We start from the raw sequence: 23121 nt of genomic DNA, 5'->3' as shown, positions 1-23121 counted from the left end.
TGTTTGGGAGGAGCTGCCAAGCTAAACAGTGGTTGTGGGAAAAGAACAAGTGCCCTTTCTAATGAACTATTTCTAGTTTGTCAAGGAAAGGAAGGGAATCTAAAGATGCAAGAGCAGATTTTGATCAAATCTCAAGAAGTCGCTGGACTGCGAGCCTATTGTAGGATCCAACCTTAGGTTCTCCCTATTTTTTTCTATTTCTCTCTTTTTGCGTTCATCGTCCACTCCCTCCTTGGCTCGACTTCTTCTTCTTCTTCATTTTAAATTTTTATTGGCCATATAGTTGATTTACAATGGTGTGTTAGTTTCAGGTGTACAATAAAGTGTATCAGTTATACAGGTACATGTATTCACTCTTTTTTATAGATTCTTTTCCCGTATAGAGTATTGAGTAGAGTTCCCTGTGCTATACAGTGGGTGCTTGTTAGTTACCTTGTTTATACATAGTCATGTGTATATGTCAGTGCCACTCTCCCAGCCCCTCCCCCCATCCATCCACTGTGTGTGTGTGAGTGAAAGTCGCTCAGTTGTGTCTGACTCTTTGCATCCCCTTGGACAGTACAGTCCATGGAATTCTCCAGGCCAGAATAATGGAGTGGGTAACCTTTCCCTTCTCCAGGGGATCTTCCCCTGGATCCATCCCCTGAAAGGATCCACCCCCTATCCCCTGGTAACTTTAAGTTTGTTGTCTTCATCCAGGATTCTACTTCTCTTTTGTAAATGTAAGTGAAGTCTCTCAGTCGTGTCTGACTCTTTGCAACCCCGTGGACTGTAGCCTACCAGGCTCCTCCGTCCATGGGATTTTCCAGGCAAGAATACTGGAGTGGGTTACCATTTGCTTCTCCAGGGGATCTTCTGGATACAGGGATCCAACCCGGGTCTCCCATATGGGAGGCAGACACTTTAACAAATCCTTTAAATTGAATTAACTGCCTCATTAGTTCAACTTCTAGGCTGCAGGAAGGTACAGTTTACCTTTGGTTCTCAAACATCAGCAGGCCTCAGAATTACCTGGAGAGCCCATGAAATCAGACTGGGGGCCCCACTCCCACAGTTTCTAACTTGGAGGCTGTGTGTGTGTGTGTAGGGGAAAAGTGCCTAGATTTTGCATTTCTAACAAGTTCTTCGGTGAGGCTGTGTGTGTGTGTGTGTGTGTGTGTGTGTGTGTGTGTGTAGGGGACAAGTGCCTAGATTTTGCATTTCTAACAAGTTCTTCGGTGATGCTCCAGAAGAACTGTTGCTTCTGGTACCAAAGGGCAGGGCGTGCAAAGCAAGGGGCCCTTGACCTCCACCTCCTGAGAGGTGAGGGCGAAGGTTCCTGCCTCAGAGGTGTCCGGTCACCAGGGAAACTGTCCTCTGACCCCAAGGTGAAAATAAGAAGCCAGTGGAGAGAAGAAAAGTCCTTCCAGACCCGCCATCCCCTCGGAGCTCACCCCTGGAGCGAAGGCGGGAAGACAGCTCCGGGCCGGCCCACAGATCCTCAGAGGGCGAGGACCCGGAGGAGGCGCCCCGGCAGGCCGCGCCTCTCGGAGGAAGTTTGCCCTTTAATTGCAGAGCCCGGATCGCCGTCGCACCAACTTCCAGGAGCGGGCAGCGGGCGCCGTCGGGAGCGTCAGTCCCTCCCGCCCCGGCAGCCGCGGCGCTCCGCATCCTCCGGCACCGTCACCATGGGTGGCTCGGCCTCCAGCCAGCTGGACGAGAGCAAGTGCGCCTACATCCGAGGTACGCCCGCCGGGGGCTTCCCGGGAGCGCGACCGGTCCGCTCGGAGCCTGGGGCCAGGCTGGACGCCCGGGCACAGGTCCCGGAGCGGGTAACCTGCGGGGTACCCGCCGCGCTCCCGCCCTCCACGGCCGGCTCGAGAGCCGCGGCTGCGGGGATGACCGGGGCGCACCGCCCCTCCCCAGCCAGGGGTCCCCCCGCCGGAGGGCAGCTCGCCCGCGCTCCCTGGTCGGGGTGGGGTGCGCGGGTCCAGGGCGCATAGGCTCGGGATGCTTTGGCCGCGCCGCCGGACGGTTGGGAAATGCAGGTGCCGGCTGCGGAGAGGGGGACCACCCCCGTTTCCTCCACCCTGCGGTCTTCCGTGTCTGTTCTGCACACCCCAACCCCCGCCCCCGGCGCAGCAACACCTCGTCCCCCTGTACCCGGCATGGCGCACAGTTCCGAGCCCTTTCTGAACCTGCCGAAAAGAGAACAGGGTGGGGATACCCCTCGCTTCTAGAGATTTCCCTGGGGATTCCCGGCCTCTTGCGCTGAATTCCCCTCCTGGTGACTTTGGCCGGATTCTGTAAAATGCAGCGTCGGCCACAGCTTCACTGGAGCTTCATAATGTCACTTGTGGGATGGTTTCATCAGAGGCAGGAAGGCCACTGTCATTCCGCTCCCAGGTTCTTCCCTTCCCGGAGGGGAGGCGAGGGGCGAGGGGGGCGGGCAGGCAAAAGAGGAACACGCGTGTTGTGTAACAGTGGCTGAAGTTGTAGACGGAGAGAAACTCACTTGAGAGACTTTCAGGGAAACAGTGATACAGTAAAGAGTGTGAGGCAGAAGAAAATAAAACCCAAACTGAGCTGAAACTGCAGGAAATCATGACTCTTTATCTCCTGGGTGAAACTGGCCTCTTTCTCTTCCCTCCCCACAAACCTTGCCGACAACCACTACCTAACAGTTGGTTAGCTCGTGAATATGTTTTTCTGGCTTTAGAAATACCTGCTAAACTAGGTATTATACTCTAGGTTTTATCCTAATTCTGTTAAAAAAAAAAAATTAAGTTCTTTCTGATACCTCTTTCTGGCCCCTGAACCATATCCTAAGAGGAAAGGATTTATTTAGTGTGCTTATTCCATATTTGCTTGCAGTTGCCACAACATTGAAAACCACTTAAAACGGATATCAAATCAGGGCACGTGAGAGCAATTTAATTGATTTTCCAGACTTCTGCTCTGCTGCTTTCAGAGGTAGATGATCACCAACAGCCTATACTGTAAGGGAGCAAAACTTGGTCAAGTATTCCTTTGCTGTTTATTTAACATGGGGGAAAAGATGGATGATTTATTTATATTACAAAAAAAAGCTAAACCAAGTGTGCCTTAGTCTTACAAATTTGGTTACAGGCTTGTTGATATCAGTGTGTAGGGGACTGAAAGAACAACGTAATAGAACATTGTGAGAAGGGGCTTGCATTTAGTTATTAGCAAAATAGGTTTCTGGCATTTATTTTATAAAACCGTATTTCACTTAAAAACTTAGAAACACATAAAGTTGTAGCATGGCCATCCACGGTAATCATTGAAAGTCTAGCCATATGAGGGGTTAACTTGCTTGAAGAAGACTTCATGGTTACCATGATGCTGATGCTAGCATTGTACTCATGTGATAAGAAAATGTGTTACCTTTTTCATTCTGAAATCAAATTATTACACATACAAAAATCAAAGATAGCTAGTGCACAGGAAGGATTGGTAATAAATGCGTTCTGAATGCATTAAAACTATAACAGACTGTGTAACAGTCATTCCATCCTCTAGTCTTGTTATATTATACCTCCTCATTGTTTGGGAGGGCACTTTCAAAATATGTAGGGGTGGAGGCAAGAGAAGAGTTAAAGTTAGACTACCTCCAGAGAAAATAAGAAGTCTCCTCGTTTGAGAATACTAGTCTTGCCAAAAAGAGAAAACAGCACTGGAAAAATGCATGGTGTTGTGAATTGTTAGTGCATGAGCAAAAGAAGGTCATGAGGCTGTGATTTCCTGACGATTTTGAAGCTCCAGATCCCTGAAAAAAAAACCATAACCCTGTCTTCGCTGCTTTGCCGATCCTTTAGCCCATAAATATTCTAAAGCTTTGATTTAATCATAAGCAGAACAATTGAAAGCATGATGGTAAAGTTTAAACACAATTTTATGACCTGTTTCTCATAAAGTAGCTGCCAGTGAAATAGTATGGATTTGAAAGCTCCTTTAGCTGAGACAATAACTTTCCTTCAAGCTTAATAAGCTTTGCCAACATGGAGAATAACTAGTCAATACATTTGCAGTGAATTTTGTTAACTTAATCTTGTACGTGTTGTGAGCAGCTGTATTTTAGTAGGCTGATGATTCTGAATCAGCACTGGCTTTTCGGCAAATCATTTAACAGTTGCCATTTGGTTTGTGTGCCTCAAAACTTTGTGTTAATAGTGATCTCTGTCACACGGATATTTCAAAAGTAATTTATTTCTGAGGATGTAGTCAATCTCTAGGTAAAGGGATGTCAGAAGTATTAAAGGTGTTTGTCTCTAAAGGTGTTGGTTTTGAAAATTACTGACTCATGTTTCTTAAGGACAGAATACATTTTGAGAATAGTGTCTATAAGTCTTTGAGTAACGTCCCTTGATAAAATGATGCTATTCATAAATAATACTAAGATCAATTTGTAATCACATGGGTGGTGTCATCTGCTAGCCTTCAGAAATGCTTTTTAGTACTGATGAGTAGTAGTGATTTTTTAAAGCTTTTTAAAAAATGCTTTTTAAAAGGGTTTTTCTTGAAGGAAAAAGAAAGCTCATATAACGCAGGCATCAGTGGTCATTTTATGGCACTTTTTTCTTTTTCTGGCTTGTTTTCTTTTCCTTTCAAACTTTTGGTATGCCTAAAAGTGCACTACAGCTTCCAAAAACAGTGTTTTCCTGTTAAGGCAATAATTTTGTTTCCTTAAAAAAATTGCCGTTGAATTGTTAATGAATCAAAAGAAAACAAACTTGAAAACTCTCCTACATATGTCCCGTGGAGGGCCAGAAAACCACTGGAATTTCAGTGCTGTATCTGAGAATTGAAGGATACATGGGTTCTTGGTGGGGGTGGGAGAATACTGGAGGACACCTCCAGGCCTGCAGCAGATAGTCAGGAAAACCGTTCTTTTCCTAGACTTATTATTGCATCATCAGCCACAGTGAACCTTAAAGCAGCTTCTTCTGAAATTCTCATAAGGAATCTGATGCTTGTAAAGTAAGACGCGAGCTTCAATTTTAAAAACAACATGTATTTCTCTCAGGGGAATTTTCTCCTATTTATACCATAAGGGTTAACTCAGGCAACTGAAATGTGAAATTCATGCTGATTGTAGGTCTGGAGTGAAAAGTCTGCCTAGAGCCAGTGAATGGACACTAGGAAGTTTGTGGTCTACGCAACCTAGATGTGTAGTTACTAGTCTACACATTTGCTTTTTCTTCACTTGTAGTTTGTTGGTAGGAGATGGGTATAAGAACTGGTCTGATCTTAGAGATCAGTTTATCTCTAGTAATAGTGTAGCTGACCCTTGACAACATGAAGGTTAAGGGTGCAGACCCTCTGTGCTGTCGAAAATCTGCGTATAACTTATAGTAGGCCCTCATAACTGTGGTTCCTCACTGAGCATGGATCCACATCCCTAGATTCGGTCAACTGTGGATCGGGTAGTGCTATAGTATTTACTATTGAAAAAAATAAGTGGACCCACAGAGTTCAAACCTGTGTTGTTCAAAGGTCAACTGTATGGAACTTTAGGATGCAGAGTGTGGTAGATACTGTTAGATGCCACCCCAACATCCTTTCCCCATTCCTCTTTCATAACAGAACCCCACTTTTGTTAGGGTACTGAACCTCTGTGCAGCCCTCTGTTTCAGAGAGATTAGCCCCACTTATGGCTTCTGAGAGGTGGGTGCTCATGGGTCCCTGCCTATCATGGTGGTGTCTTCTTGTCAGTGACTGCAACTCTCGACTTCAAGGGTCAGTATTGACCCTTGAACAACACGGGTTTGAACTCACGGACACGTAAGATTTTTTTCTGTTGTAAATGCTACAGTACTACATGATTCACAGTTGGTTGAATCTGAGCATGTGGAATCACAGATATGGAGGAACTGCTGTTACCAAGGAATATATGGAGGGCCAACTGTGTGGAGGGTGGGCACCCCTCACACCCATCCCCCCCCCCCCATCATGATGTTCAAAGGTCAGTTATATACAAAGCATGGGATTGTGATGAAATCTGGCCACTGAGACTTTAAGGGAACTTTACGAGCTGCCTCTAAGAAAATTTTCTTCCCTTTTCAAAAGGGGACAGAGGGAAGAGATACATCCTTCCTCCTCTTCTTTTGGATTTTGTTGCATCTGAAATATGATGCCTAGAACTGCTGTCTTTGTCTTGAGGAGCAGGAAGGGAGCTAGCTTAAGACAGAGGCGACACATGGAGACGTGCCAGGCCGAGGCAGATTCAGAGAGAAGTTGGAGCCCAACAAACCTCACTGCCTGCCCTACTTTTGGGTACTTCTTGTTATGAGAGATACAAGTTGGGCTGGTAGCGACTGCTAGTTATGCCCTAATGTAATACTCTCTTGCTTTTTAAAATGATGGAAGCTCCAAGTATTAGCTGGCCACATGAACTCTTAGAATAAAGATACCTAGTTGGAGTCTCCTTTGCAACTAGATAGGGTCGTGTAAGTGAGTTTTGGCTCATGGGATGTAGGTGGAAGTGTTGTATGTGATCCCCAGAAAGTGATCTTAAAAGTAAAGGGTGTGCCTTTCTTTCTGCTGTCCTCCATACTGCTGGCTAGATTGTGAACATGACTGGAGAAGCCATCTTGGACTATGGGGTGTCCTTTAAAAAGGAATTCATGCAAAATGAAGTGGACAAAAGGAGCCCAGGTCCTGAGAACTTCATGTAGTAGAACTTCCATACCAGCCTTGGACTACTTACCTCTGGACCATAATAAGGGAGAGATAAACTTCTATCTTACTTAAGCCAGTGTTCCCTGTGCTATCAACTGTTATTCACAGTCAAACTCTTTCTAACTAATATAATTGTCTTCTGTTATGGCCCAAAGCATATTAGCCAGTACACTCAGTGTAGCGCCTTCGTAGATCCCCTGTAAGAAAAATTAATACAAATAAAGTAGGAAGTGGGTAAGAATTATAGAATGAGTATTTATCTCAGTTCCTAATTTGTAGAAATGAATGAGTTCTCCTAAGAAGTGGGCAATTGCAGTGCCTCAGGTGGAAATAGCAGGGATGGGAGAAAAGGAGAAGAGGACCCGGTATAAATAATGCAAGAATGTGTATTGACACCGAGGAAACCAGATCTGAAAGAGACACGTGTACCCCAATGTTCATCGCAGCCCTGTTTATAATAGCCAGGACATGGAAGCAACCTAGATGCCCATCAGCAGACGAATGGATAAGGAAGCTGTGGTACATATACACCATGGAATATTACTCAGCCATTAAAAAGAATTCATTTGAATGAATTCTAATGAGATGGATGAAACTGGAGCCCATTATACAGAGTGAAGTAAGCCAGAAAGATAAAGACCACTACAGTAAACTAACACATATATATGGAATTTAGAAAGATGGTAATCATAACCCTATATGCAAAACAGAAAAAGAGACACAGATGTACAGAGCAGACTTTTGGACTCTGTGGGAGAAGGCGAGGGTGGGATGTTTTGAGAGAACAGCATCGAAACATGTATATTATCTAGGGTGAAACAGATCACCAGCCCAGGTTGGATGCATGAGACAAGTGCTTGGGCCTGGTGTACTGGGAAGACCCAGAGGGATCGGGTAGAGAGGGAAGTGGGAGGGGGGATCGGGATGGGGAATACATGTAACTCCATGGCTGATTCATGTCAATGTATGACAAAAACCACTACAATATTGTGGGGTGATTGGCTTCCAACTAATAAAAATAAATGAAAAAAAAAAAAGAATGTGTATTGATTATATACATCTAAATTATACCTTAATTTTAAAAATACCAATCTACTAATGAAGCTAGCAGGAGTTTTGCATTAGGGAAATTATTGCAGATTGGGAATTTCTGGTGGCAACTATTACTTTCTGCTACCTTTAGTCTTTGTGAATAGAAATCAAGACTTTAAGAATTTAATGTGAGTTGAGTTTCTTAATCTAAGAAATCTCATTAAAAATAAAGATACTTGCCTGAGACAAACCAACGTTTTCTCCTGTACTAGTGGAAGAAAGAGTGGTCTTTCCTCTTGAGTCCCAATTCATGCTTTGATGAATTCATAGAGTCAGATGCTAAATAAAGATCTGGTCTTGATGAAACACATTTTTCTCCTATGGACATTTGCTACCGGAGAACCACTTCCTCAAGAGTGCTTTAGTAATAGAAACTCCTAGGATGATGATAATGATTTAAAAAATTTATTTATTTATTTATTTTTTATAATAGTAACTCCTACGATGACCATAGTGATTTTTATTCATTTATCTTGCTGTGAGCTATTGAACTGATTGTGGTTTTACTGTTATTCTTTGGGATTATCTGAACTGGATTCCCAGGTAAGAAGTGCAATAGTAGGAGCACAATTTGTGACAGTACTTTCTAATTCAATCAAAGTAAATGGACTGTGAAAGTTTTACAAAATATTTTATGTGCCGTATGGCAGTGAATTTTGATCCCTTAATCAGAAATTTTATTTTCTTTACTTTTGTCAGGGAAGCTAGCTAACACCATTTTAAGAAAAAAGATACCTACAGCAGTTTGCCTTGTGAAATGGAAAATGAAGTCAGAGGTGAGGATGATAATGAAAAGGAAGACAAGAGAACAAAAGAGCACATTTCATCTGCTACAATCTGTTTTAAAGCACTTTAGTAAAACGTGACACGAGGGCTAACATTCTAACAGTTCCAAACTAAAACACACACACACACACACACACACACACACAATCCCAAATGTAATACACATTTTCTCCTTTGAAGCTGGAAAACTCATTTTAAAAGGGACCAGCAAGTTGCTGCCAGTAAGAAAATGCAAGCCAGTTTATAAAAGTGCCTCTTTTTTTGGTACTATATGTTTTTCCTCACAGGAGTGAAGAAAAGATTTATATATGAAAGAAATTAATTTGGTTTTACAAATTGCAAGATCTAAGATCCAAAGAAGTTTATATTTCTCTGCTTGATGTGTTTGGATGTTGCTGTGGATAGATTAGAATAAATCATAAGTTTTAAACTAGGAGCCTTGAGTGCTTTTTAAAAAGTCCATAGTCTAAAAATAAATAAATAAAAAGTCCACAGTCCAAAGGAATTTTGGAAGAAGAGTAAAGGTCTCTATGCCAAACCATGGGGATTTTTTTCTTTTTCTTAAAACCATTTTTTATTTAAAAATAAAACATAGGCTCCAAAACCATGTAAACAAATGCATAGCTTAGTGCATCATTATAAGCTGAAGATCCTGTAGCCATCACCCAGGTTAAGAAATGGAAAGAGCTTCAGTAGCCATCTTCCAAAAAAAAAAAAAAACTATTCCCAGAGATTGTTGTTCAGTCCTAAAGAAACTGGTCTCTCCAACAGGGTCCTGAATTTTAAAATGCTAGGTCAATATGTAAAATAGCTAGCTAGTGGGAAGCTGCTGCATACCACAGGGAGCCCAGCCTGGGGCTCTGTGACAATCTAAAGGGATGGGATAGGGGGAGGAGGGAGGCTCAAGAGTGAGGGAATATATATGTATAGTTATGACTGATTCACGTTGTACAGCAGAAACCAACACAACATGACTCTTAAAGCAATTATCTTCAAATTAAAAAAAAAAAAAAGTCATTCCCCACGGTCAGATTCTCCATCCTAATTACAGCTGCCTCATGGATCGACAGCTGACTGTTGACAGCACAGTTCCTTCAACAGAAGAAAAATCAAGATTGATTTTTGAGGAGGGTCAACAAAATTTTTTTATTATTATTATTTTACGTTACTCATCTGAGAGACAAATGAAAAGAATAGATCTCGTGATTGAAAATACTATTTAAAAGTTTCCAAATTGTGGAGCAGAGAATTATTCTCCTTTATGGCCTAAGGATACATTCTGCCCCTAGTGCCAAATAAATTTGAATAAAACTAGCTATTTTTTCTTTACTAAAAAAATGAAGTGCTAGGTCAGAGTTTGCAAGAAAGCAAAGACCAGAGCTTTTTATGGCTTAGCCTTGGAACAGCACAGTATTACTCTACCATATTCTATTGGTTAAGGCAAATCTCAGGGCCAGTTTAGATGCAAGAGGAAGGAACTCCACAAAGTCATGAATACCATGAGTTATGATTCCTTAGGGGCTGCCAATATAACAAATGACCACACTAGTCATCCTAGATTGTATAGTAATGACTTCCTTATATTTCGTATGGTTTTATCACCCAACAATGTATTTTTAAACACCTTAGTTTAGTCTTGCCCATTATAAAAATCTCTGTCTTAAGTTTCCTTTAATCTACAGGTTTCCCTTACGTCTCTAATTTTTACTTGCAAATGATATATTGACAGATCTGGACTATTGGACATGTAGGTTTTCCACAGTCTGGAAATTGTTCATGGCGCCCTTCCACACATTTCTCCTATGTTTTCTACAAATCGACAGAGGGATATTGAGATGTGACCAGGTTGAGAATTAATACTTTTGTCAAGGCTATAGGTGGTGCTGTGTTCTTCATTTGGAGGCATCTAACAGTTGGTTGTTTCTTTTGGTGATGTTAACAGACTCAGCTGGTAAAGAATCCGCCTGCAATGCAGGTGACCCTGGTTTAATTCTTGGGTTGGGAAGATCTGCTGGAGAAAGGAAAGGCTACCCACTCCAGTATTCTTGGACTTCCCTTCTGGTTCAGTGGGTAAAGAATCTGCCCGCAATGTGGGAGACCTGTGTTTGATCCCTGGGTTGGGAAGATCCCCTGGAGAAGGGAAAGGCTACCCCCTGCAGTATTCTGGCCCGGAGAATTCCATGGGCTAGTCCATGGGGTCACAAAGAGTCGAACATGACTGAGTCACTTTCATTTTCACTTAGCAGTTATTGATACTCTGCTGGGACCCATTAATATCTCTGGCATTGAAAATGGTGATATTCTAATTATGTCATTTTGTTTTCATTTATTAGCTTGACTAATTTTATGTAGTGCTACTTTCCTTATTTACTATTTGGTTACCTCATATGGTGGTTCACATAGGAAAGGCAGAATAAAAAACTTTACCCTTTCATTTTATTTACCAGTTTTCAAGATAATTTTGGGTTTCCTATCATCCTCTGAAGATTATGAATTAATTTTAAAAAATATTATGAACTCATGAGCTTGTTGTAATTCTTATCCTTACTGAAAATTCTTATCCTTATTGAAAATTCCCATCATTGGCAATGAAAGCCTTTTCAAGTTGGCTCCTGAGTCCTTTTGAAATTACCCTAGTAGTGTTTGATAGCTTTCTTGTCTTCTGGTAGGTCAAAATGTTCTTGGTTCATCATGTTTATTTCCTATCACACACTTGCAATAAGCAGTGTCTAAAAGAATCCCTGATTTCTCATAGTGGAAAATGGTATTTAAGAAGACAGTTTGGGCCTAGGGAGGCCAACTGGGTTGGCCGTTGTTTCTGGACCATTTCAATAGACAGAAGTATGAAAGAAAAATTATATCTTCAATGTTATGTAATGGAATTAAATATCTTCAAATTCTGCATTATCCCACTTAATACATGCAACTGTATCAGACAATAATGTGAATATTACCACCATCAATTATGATTGCAGAAAACTGTTGAACAAACTGTTTTAAGAATTAGTAGGGAGGCTCAAGAGGGAGGTGATAGATGTATAATTATGGCTGATTTGCATTGTTGTATGGCAGAAACCAACACAACATTGTATAGCAATTTTTCTCCAATTAAAAAATAAATTGAAAAGAAGAATTAGTAACAGAAGTTTTATACATGCCATCACAGTTCTCCAATTTTATTTTATGATTTTGCTGTGTCAGAACATATAACCATTACATTATATTCATTTTTCTCATTTACTCTTTGTTTTCCAAGTAAGTGTTACTTAATTCATCACTCCTTATGTTGATGTCTCTTTGGTGTTTGAAGCTCATTATCTAGTAGATTTCTCAAGTAGAGCTCATTGGAACATAAAGAAGCATGAAGACAGGACTAATTTAGTGGCTCAGTGATAGCATCAAAAGTCAGCTTATTTTTATCTTTCTGCTCTCTGTGGGTTAGCACTCCTACTGTTGAAAGATGACTACAGTAGTGGAAGATACCACATTCTTAAGTAAAGCAATGTCCCGGAGGCTGAGAACAGGACTATCTATTCTTTTAGTCTCTTTATAAGAGCAAACTTTCTCCAGCTTCCCCTAGCAGACTTCCTTTGATATGTGACCCACCGATCGGAATTGGGTCACGCATTCTTTCCTAAGCCATCACTGGTAATAGTATGGAATTATCATGATTTGGTTAGACTAATCCAGAATCACCCCTGGCTGGGGCCAGGCCCTATCTTCTCTGAAGTCCCTGGCTATAGCGACACCCGAACAAAATCAGGCTCACTTGGCAAGGAAGAAGCATGAATCGCTATTATATGGTAAGTAAGCAACATTACAAGTTTTGATAAATGTTATGAATGGAATAGAAAGTGTAGTGAGATTGGAAAACTGATGGTAGGGCTAGGAGATGAGATACACTGAAGATATAGTGCTCAACAGGATAAGGGAGAATATTTTGAGTATAGAAAACAGTGTATAGAAAGGGAAGGAGAAAAAGAAACTTGAACGAACTGAAGAAAGGGTGGTATGGGTGGAGTGCAGTGAGCAAGTGAGAGTGTTTGGTGGAGGGGCTTCTCATAGCACTCATTACCAACCAACATTTTAATAAAATGTGATTTTTAGTTTTTTAATGCCTGCCTATCACTGACTTTCACCTTCATGAGAGCAGGGTCTTTGTTTTGAGAGATCAGTGTCTGATACATGGTTTGTTACCACTAAATATTTGCTTAATAAATTAATGAGAGGAGGAAAAAATTTAAACTATAGTGAATATCCTAAAAAATAAGAGAAGTATTGAATTTGGAAAACAAGTTCAGGTTGCAAGATAATGCAAGAAATGATGATAGCAGAATAAGAAATATCTCTTGGAAATTTAAAATTTAATGATCAAAAAATTTAGAAATCCAGGTTTTGCTTTGGAAAACAAAGTTGAGAAAGTCTTGCAAAAATAGAACAAAAAGAGCAGAAGATAGAAAATAGAAGAGGCAATATTAAAAAATATTAAAAAATTAAAGAGTCAATTAAAAAATTTCAATGTCTGACTCTGAAGTTCTCATAAATAGATAACAAAGAAAATGAAGAGAAAATTAGCAGAGAAGCAATATAAGACCATTTTCTAGAATAGAAGATCACGTGTATCTGATTTTATAGAGTCAAACAGTTCCTGGAGGTTATCCAGAGCTAGAAATAGTTTAACATCTCCATTATCCCAAATAGAAGGACATTAGAAAAACAACAACAGCAACAAAATATAAGAGAAAGATCTTGCAATACACAGAGCATTGCGTGGAGTCCTCAGTAGTGTGTGTATGTGTTAGTTGCTTAGTCGTGTCCGACTTTCTGAGACACCATGGACTGTAGCCCGCCAGGATCCTCTGTCCATGGGAATTCTCCAGGCAAGAATACTGGAGTGGGTTGCCATTTCCTTCTCCAACTCCTCAGGGCTTCCCTGGTAGCTCAGACTGTAAAGCATCTGCCTACAATGCGGGAGGCCTGGGTTCGATCCCTGGGTCGGGAAGATCCCCTGGAGAAGGAAATGGCAACCCACTCCAGTATTCTTGCCTGGAAAATCCCATGGACGGAGGATCCTGGTAGGCTACAGTCCATGGGGTTGCAAAGAGTCTGACATGACTGAGCGACTTCACTTCACTTCACTTCTCCAAGTCCTCAGTAGTAGTGAACAGAAATTAACTCTAAACTCTAACACTTGTCTGAACCTGCTCTAATAAAAAAAAATGTGAAAGCAAACCTCAAAAAGATCAAACTGATCCTAAGTAACTTAACTGCATGCCTGAACAAAAATCCAGTATTCCTTATAGGAATGCAGTAAAATGTATATTCAACAAAAAGATCAAACTGATCCTAAGTAACTTAACTGCATGCCTGAACAAAAATCCAGTATTCCTTATAGGAATGCAGTAAAATGTATATTCAACAATGTAAAATTCACAATACTCAGCATTTGATAAAAAATTACCAGGCAAATGAAAAAACAGGAAAAGATAATAACTCAAAGGGAAAAAAAAATATCAGTAGAAACAGATTTAGGAATTACAGACATGAAGAAATCAGCAGACAACGGTGTTAGACAGTTTTTTATAAATATGTTCCATGTGCTAAAGTAGAGGAAAATATGAACACAGTGAGGAGAGAAATGGAACACAGAAATAATTCTTGTCTCCAGGTCTCTAGGAAAGAGTGATATGAATACCATGTTTTTGGGTCTGTTGGAACAGCTGTTGGAGAATGTAGTTGTACTACCTTCTGCCAACATTCTCAGTAGGTTTGGGAGAGGAGTGGAGCATATCTTCATGAAGAATTGCTGAGATTGGGCTGGTCTGGGGCCAGGACAGATGAGCAGGGTTGACTGAGAAATGAGGGGAAACTGTGGATGTTCTTTCAAAAAGGTCATTGTTAGTGGCAATCTTGTACCATTACGTTGGAGTCTCACACAGGACAAGTGACAATTTCTAGGATTAGCTTAAGAATTCAGAAGTTTTCCCAATTTGAATTGAAGACGCTTGTTTTTAAAATTATTTGCTACGTAGGTCATGCTGAGTGAGTTCGATAGGTATGTCTGAATAATGTGTGTGCGCTCAGTTGCTTCATTTGTGTCCAATTCTTTGCAGCCCCACGGACTGTAGCCTCTGTCCATGGGATTCTCCAGGCAAGAATGCTGGAATGTGTTGCCATTGCCTTCTCCAGGGGATCTTCCCGGCCCGGGGATCGAATCTGCATCTCCTGTGTCTCCTGCCTTGCAGGTGGATTCTTTTACTGCTGAGCCACCGGGGAAGCCTGAATAGTGGTCTAAACAAAACAGACGTAGTTAGAATAAAGGTAAATTTCACTCGCAACATTAATAATATTGTACAACATCTGGAGTAAGTGATCACACTAGTCAATCCTAAAGGAAACTGGTCCTGAATATTCATTGGAAGGACTGATACTGAAGCTGAAGCTTCAATACTTTGGCCACCTGATGAGAAGAACTGACTCTTGAAAAAGATCCTGATGCTGGATCATCAAAAGATTGAAGGAGGGAGGAAAAGGGGACAGACAGAGGATGAGATGGTTGGATGACATCACCCACTTGATGGACATGAGTTTGAGCAAGCTGCTGGAGTTGATGGACAGGGAAGCCTGGCATGCTACATGGGGTCCAAAGAGTGGGACATGATTGAGGGACTGAACTGAATATCTGGAGTATAAATATTTCCAGCTGTTTCATTGTTAAGAGGGATTAAATTAGTAACATTAATTGAAATGTACTCAGTGGTAAAGAATCTGCCTGCCAATGCAGGAGATGTGGGTTTAATCCCTAGCTTGGGAAGATCCCTTGGAGAAGGAAACGGCAACCACTCCAGTAATTTTGCCTGGGAGATCCCATGGATAGAGGAGCCTGGTGGGCTACAGTCCATGGAGACGCAAAGAGTTGGACATGACTGAGCGACTAACCAACAACAACAATTTAGATTTAAAGCAGCTAAGAATTTTGGAGCATAAGTAAGACCTGTGCATTCTATTGGGATATCAATTCTTAACTAAAAAATGATAACTCCTGACCTGAGGAGTGATAATAATGATAACAGCAATATTAAACACTAACCAAGAGTGCCTGCTCTTTAACATGCAAGTGAATTTCTCAGAGAATAAGCAACAGAATATCAAATGTTCGTCCAGAAATTGCAAGTCTGGTCCACGTAGCTTTTTCTTGTCCACATAGCTCCTTTCAGAGAAAAAGGAGCATCAACTTGATAAGATTTGAACAGTGAGTTATTCACTTTATTTATAATTTTATTTTTATTTATTTGTTTATTTTTGATTGTGCTGGGTCCTCACTGCTTTGCAGACTTTTCTCTGGTTGTGGTCATAGGGGGCTACTCTCTAGCTGTGGTGCAAGGGCTTCTCATTGTGGTAGCTTCTCTTGTTGCAGAGGGCAGGCTCTAGGACTCTTGGGCTTCAGTAGTTGAGGCACTGAGGCTCAGTAGTTATGGCGCCCAGGCTCTAGAGCATAGGCTCAGTGATCATGGCACATCGGCTTAGTTACTCTTCAGCAAGTGGGATCTTCCTGGACCAGGGATCGAACCCATGTCTCCTTCACTGGCAGGTGGCTTCTACCACTGAGCCACCAAGGAAGCTCAACTTATTTGCTTTAAAATGAGATTGAAGCATTTACTAAACCCTTGATTCCATAGCTTAATTCTAAATGATTTGACTATATTTTGAAGTGAATATTTTCAGTAGATGAGATTTTAAGTAGCTTAATCTAGAAAGTAAAATTTGTCTACATGTTAGCAAACATAATAGGGAATTTATAAATAAGTGAAAGCAGGCATAGTAGGTCACTTTAATAAAATGGTGCCTTTAAACAACTTCTTCATTATGAAAGAAAATATATTTGGAAAATAAGACACTAAAGACTCATAAAGGAAGATTTTAAATTAGAAAAGCAAGCATGGTAACCTCCTGAGGATTTGCTGAGTCTGAGGCTGGATTCTAGGTAGATTTTGGATCTGATGACTGGCTGTGCTGTTTCTCATGTAAAATGGGGACAGCAGTAATGCTCAGTGAAATAAAAGGAGTTCAGGAATGAAGTTCATATAATTCTGGGATTTCCCAGTCCTACTGTTTTGATAATCAATTTGTTTTTACTATCAGAAACAGTATCAGGCTTTCCCAGGGTAAATAATTGATTTTCAGACACTGCTGAATAATACCTATCTCACACATTTGTTCTGTAGACTAATTAATGTTTCAGAGTGTTTAAACACAATGCCTCTACAGAAGCAATGGCATTATAATTTGTTGGGACACTCTAGTATTGTAATTAGTACTAATTAGATTCTTTTCAACAGCTTGTGGAATGTTAAAATTGCTGCAACTAAGGTATTCTCCTTTATTTATTCATTATGAAAAAGTCAGACACGATGGTTTAAATAGGAGCCTTCAAGCAGTTATTCTCAAGATTCTGCATACATCCTTCCCCTCCAGCCAGGGGACGTCAATAGCAGGACACCTTTCTAGGAACTGTTATGGGGAAAGCAGTTCAAACAAGGGGCCAGGAGTCAGTTCACGCTTGCTGCAAGCACGAGTCTGGCCAATCCTAATTCAGAGTTCAGTGCCATTGTATTGGTAGTTGAAAATCAGCCATGGTAGTTTTTTTTTGAGACTCAGTTTACCAGCACATCATTGCCAGTGCCCGTCTCTTCAATGCGTGGAGTCTGTTTGCAGTTGTAACCGACTGGCATTGGCCTGAAGCCACATTTCAGCTGTACACTAGAGTGAGCTAATTGCTGAGTTCTCCTCACATATCAGTGACTTGACATGATAATGATTTATTTCTCACTCATTACACAATCCAATACGATTCAGTGTGGGATAGAGAAGGGAGTTAGGGTCATTCAAGGACCCAGACTCTCTCCCTTTAGTGCGTTGTACCATGGACCCTTTTGGCAGTCTGTTGAAATTTGTGGGTCTCCTTCTCATAGTAACATTTTTAAATAAAAAAAAAATACATAGGCTTACAAAAGAAACCAATTTTATTGAAACACAGATATCAAAATATATTAAAAACCTGTGACATAATAATATATGTGCTTCTTTATTAATGCATTCAATGATAAGGTCCCGTGGAGGGTCTGATAACTGCTGTCACATTGATGAAGTGCTATTGTACGATGTGCAGTTAATGAAATGTGCTGGGAAGAATGTGTGATCTCTGCTGAGGGGGAGGTCACAAGCTCTGTTAAATTCTACTGTGGTTTGCCTACATTCATAATTGAAGGAAATGATGAATTCGAGTTGGAAGTTAATAGAAGTAAAGACATTATTTCCCCCCATTCCACTTTTGGACTCCCTGAATTCTATCCGAAGATCCCATAAAGATCCATAGACCCCAGATTAGGAGCCCCTGATCTAGGGACTCCTCTATTCTTATGACCACAGAGACCTTAACTGAACACACTGCGTATGTCTTCTGTAGATAAGAGAAAAGGGACAGTGTTGAATTAGGGGCAAACATTTTATTGACTGGGCCTGGAGGTGACTTACATCATTTCTGTCCAACCCTTGAATTTCCACATAACACAGCTTCCTTCTGTATCCTTCCATTTGGCAATTACCGTAAAAAGTCCTGTCACTTTGTTGATCATCTCTTCCCTAACATCTCAATATGTTGACCCTAACGTTTTAATGAATAGTTTTTCTACTTTAAATGTAATCTCGCTTTGAAGGTAAGCTATATCCTTAGGTAAGAAAAATTCAAGCCCTCTAAACTTGACTATTGACTACTTGAAATACCTCTAATCCAAATAAAGATATGATGCAAATATAAAATATGTATCAAGTGTTGAAGATTTAGTAGAAAAAGGAAAGAATGTAAAATATCTCATTAATATTATTTAATACCAGTTACACATTGAAGTGTAATGATATGATTTATGTAATGATATGTAATGTAGTGATATGAAGTGATATGATTTTGATCCTGTTGGATTAAATACATATGTAAATAAAACACATTAAGTACAAATAAAATAAAATTAATTCAATCTGTTTAAAAATTTTAATGTGCTTCTAGGAAACTTTAAATTACGTTTGAGGCTCATGTCTATGGCTCATGTAATTCTTTTAGGCACCTGCTCTTGAATAAAGACTGGTGGAAGATTCATAGAGCTGCAAGGGACCTTGGAGATAAACATCTAATCCAACCACCTAATTGTGGGTCTGAGAGACTGAGTTGCTGCTATTTGTATAGCTAGTAATGACAGATGTAGGACTGGAACTCAGGTCTACACACTCCTGGTACAGAGCTATTTTCATCAAGTCCATCGTATTTCTATCAAACCAAACCCAACCCAAAATCTCTAAGCTTTCAGTTTCCAGTCCATACCAGAATACACTCTAATTCAGAGTTATACATAAAATCCTGAAAATGGCAAGTTTTTCCCTTGAATCTGATGTATTATTCAGCCTCAGGTTCAAGCCTCAAGTACAACTTCCTCCTGCTAGTGAAGAATCGCAGACACAGGTAGGCAGACAGAATGGCTGGTGCGTGACGTCCTCCTTCAGGAACTCAGATAAAAGAGGCCATGAGATCGTTCCTCCCCCTGTACTTCCCTCTCTTGAATGTTTAAGCTCATAAAGAAAGCCTGCACTCTTGTATCTTCTGGATTTTATCTTAAAGAAATGGAAACATGTGGGACCCTAATAGTTAACATGATCACCCCTTTCTCCCAGTCAGGAGGGAGCACAGTGGAGAGCAATTAAAAGAACTAAATGGTGGGCTTCATTTTCTTTTCTCCCATTTTTCTTCTTGGCTCCTGCTATGGACTCTAGAGACAAATTTAAGAGGATGTCTGGAATCTTTACTGACTTTTTCATTCCAGAATATTCCTTCCCATGGATTTTTTTCCCTCTTCCAACTCACTCTCCCTCTATGATGCACCAAGTTTCATAGGATCACATTTGGGCTATTGTGTATTTAAATAATATTTAAGATAAAAGGTTAGACAAAAAACCCTTATCTTAAATGGTGTATTGCCAATACATCATTTTTTCCTCTTTTAGGAATTTTAAATAATGTAAGTGCTTCTTTTTTTTAAAAAAAAAAGATTTATTTTGGCTGCTCTGGGTCTTCATTACTGCGTGAACTTTCTCTAGCTCTGGTGTCCAGGCTTTTCATTGTGGTGGCTTCTCCTGCTGTGTAACATGGGCTATAAGCACAAGGTCTCAGTACCTGTGGCTTATGGGCTTAGTTGCTCTGTGGAGTGTGGGATCTTCCTGGACCAGGGATCAAACTCACGTCCCTGCATTAGCAGGTGGATTCTTTACCATTGAACCACTGGGCAAGTCCTGTAAGTGCTTCTTGAAGCATATAATTTGTCGATGCAGTTGAAATAACATAGTTGCCTTACTCAACACTCTTTGGAAAGTGTTATATGTCACCTAGACTCTGGGATGTCCCATTTTCTTTGAAGTTACATTTTTCTGCATTTTCAGTAGTCTCTAGAATTCTAAGTTCCAGAAGAGCCATAAAGAATGCCGCCTCTTGACCCATGACAACTTTGTGACCCATTTACCAGCACGTCTCCTGTTTTGGCATTTCCTCTCTTCAGTATTGTTCTTTGGCACTTCCATGAGAAACACTTGAGGCATACCCTAACTATTTTGCTTATTTCAGATCATTACAATTATTGACATCAATGGATGTCTGAAAAAGAGAGCACAAACAGTGTCTCTTTATGGTTTTCATGAAAATATTTGATGTCTTGAGATCTGTTGAGGACTAAACTCATCACTTCTCTAAGGATATTTTTTTCAATTTTGCATTGTGAATTAAAAGGAGAAATATGTATATATATTGCAAATGAGTGTAAGATGTTGCATTTGTAATAAAAAAATTTCAAAATGGTATTTCTGTATCTGTCCCATTTTCAGAAAAGTGGACAAAATAAAATGAATCTACAGAGCAGATAAATCCTTTTAAAACTTTCATCATACATGTTACCTCTGCAGCTTTCTTGATTCAACAGAACATTGGCTGTGTAGGTTGACTGCTCAAGTTCAGGTACTGACCCGTCACTCGCTAGCTGTGCAAGCTTTTAAAGTTCTCTAACATTGCCAAGAGTCAGACACAACTGAGCATGCGCGCACACAACCTCCGCTGACCCTCATTTCTTCAGCGGTAAAATGGGGATCATAGTACTACCTCAGAGGGTGGTTGTAAGGATTTCCTGTATTAATCCTTGTGAAGTACTTAACCTTGCTAGGGACTTGGACTCAACTGTCAGCTGTTCATTCGTTTACAATAGTTTTATTTTATTCTAAAACCAAAGTAAAAGATTTTAGATAAATTGTACATTATATAAAGTCCTTTCCCTTAAAATTCTTAGTCAATTGGTTTGAACCAGAACTGAACTGATACACATTTTCTACTGTTCATGGAGTTGAGACTACAGCATGCTCCAAACTCAGTAGAGAGCGTGAACTTTAGGGATAAGTGCATGATGCTTAGCACAGAAGAACTTGCTTAAGTGAGCCTTGGTTCTAACACTTACATCTGACTTTGGCCTTGTCTTTAGGCCTCAGTTTTCTTAGTGAAACAAGTCATTTAATTGATTGTCTCTCTACAGAACCTTACTTAGGATGAACTGATAAAATGTCATGGGACAGACCTATTTTTTATGGTGAGGCATTCATTACATATCTTTCCTTTCAGTCATCAAATCAATTGTACCCTGCTTCATGAATTGAAATGAAAGAAACAAACTAAACTGCTCTTGAGGGGCTTTATTTATTTAATTAAATTTAAAAGAATATTTTTATTAATTAACTTTCTGACTTTTTAATATATTGTTTTGTCTGTATACTTTTCCTGAGTACTTACATAAAGTGAAATGCACAGATTTTAAGGGTGTAGCGTGATGAATTTTTACTTAGACATCTATGTAAACATAACTCATCAAAATGGGCATTTCCAGCATCTCAGAAAGAATACCCTGTTATATGCAATGCCTTTAAATCTCTAAGATTATTACTGTTCTGAGAATAATAAACTCAGAATCATGTTGGCTAGTTTCTCTAATTCATGTAATCAATAGTGGAGTCTTACAGACTCTTCTCAGATAACAGTCTGAGATATCTAACAGTCAGATAAATATCTAATTAATAGAAGAGTCTGATAAAAATATCTCTTCTTTTCCATTCTCTCTGCCATCCTCCTAATTCAGAGCCTTATTATCTCATACCTAGAACACTTTCACAGACTTTCCTCCCCCTTGAGGGACTTTATCATGGAAGTATTGGTGGGAAAAGAAACTGAACAAATAGTAAGATGGCATGTGATAGTGAGTATTGTGAAGAAATATAAGAGCAGAAAAGAGGAGAGTGTGATGAGGGCTGCTACTTCAGATAAGGGATTAGGAAAGCCCTCTATGACATTTAAATGAAGTGCTAGAGTGGGATACAGGAAGGTCTGGGGGCAGGTACATCCTGGGCAGGCGGAGGAGCAAGTTCCAAAGCTCTGAATTTGGAAAGGAGCTTATCCTGTATTAGGAACAGCAGGAAAGCCAGTGTGGTTAGAGAGGAATGAGCAATGGAAGATAGGGGCAGAGAGGTAGGGAGGGCCATATCACAGAGGGACTTAAAGGCTCTGGTAAGGATTTGGGCTTTTAATCTGAAAGAAAAGAGAAACCATGGGGAGTTTTGAGCAGAAGAGTGAAATAACCTGATTTCTCTGACTGCTGTGTAGAGAACAGATTGTAAGAGGGAAATGGGAGAAAGCTGGAGATTACTTGGGAGGCTAGATCTGTGATTCAGGTCAGGGAAGCCTTGGACTAGGGGGTAGCTGGAGGTAGTAAGAAGTGGTTGAATTATAAATACATACTGAAGATAGAGCTGCCAGGATTTGCTGATCAGGTCTACGGAATAAGAGGGAAGAAAAGTGGCTTCAAGGACAACTCCAAGTATTCAGACCTGAGCAACATAGAGAATGGAGTTGCAACTTACTGAAACAGAAGATTGGGGAAGACACATTTTGAGAGTGAAGGGTTAATTTTTAGGCATGATAAGTTTGAGATCCAAGTGGAGCTATCAGACAATGGACATCTCCTCTAATAATAATTGCTGTTTGTTAATTTTTAAATTTTTATTGGAGTATAGTGGATTTATAGTGTGTGTCAGTTTTAGGTGTACAACAAAGTGAATCAGTTATATATACATATATATATACACACACACATATATACATATGTGAAAGTGAAAGTCACTCAGTCATGTCCGACTCTTTGTTAGTTAGTTAGACACTACAGTCTAACTCTACAGTGTCCGACCCTACAGTTAGTTCATGGAATTCTCCAGGCCAGAATACTGAAGTGGGTAGCTTTTCCCTTCTCCAGGGTATCTTCCCAACCCATAGATCGAACCCAGGTCTCCCGCAGTGCAGGCAGATTCTTTACCAGCTGAGCCACAAGGGAAGCCCAAGAATACTTAAATGAGTAGCCTGTGCCTTCTCCAGCAGATCTTCCCGACCCAAGAATCAAATCAGGATCTTCTACATTGCAGGCAGATTCTTTACCA

At 40.3% G+C, this 23121-nt stretch overlaps 1 protein-coding gene across 1 annotated transcript in view; it reads left to right on the top strand.

The window, feature by feature from the left end:
- Nucleotides 1-1205: 1205 nt before the first annotated feature.
- The window catches only part of NIBAN1 (niban apoptosis regulator 1), a 171613-nt gene continuing 149697 nt past the window's right edge, over nt 1206-23121 (top strand). The window contains exon 1 of the mRNA XM_043922947.1: nt 1206-1722. Within this exon, the coding sequence (XP_043778882.1) occupies nt 1221-1722 (502 nt within the window). The 5' untranslated portion in view covers nt 1206-1220. The remainder of the gene's footprint in view (nt 1723-23121) is intronic.

The sequence above is a fragment of the Cervus elaphus genome, chromosome 14, assembly GCF_910594005.1.
Source record: "Cervus elaphus chromosome 14, mCerEla1.1, whole genome shotgun sequence".
NCBI classification, from domain to species: domain Eukaryota; kingdom Metazoa; phylum Chordata; class Mammalia; order Artiodactyla; family Cervidae; genus Cervus; species Cervus elaphus.
Note: the sequence above shows the minus strand (reverse complement) of the source record. Positions and strands in the feature narration are given on the sequence as shown.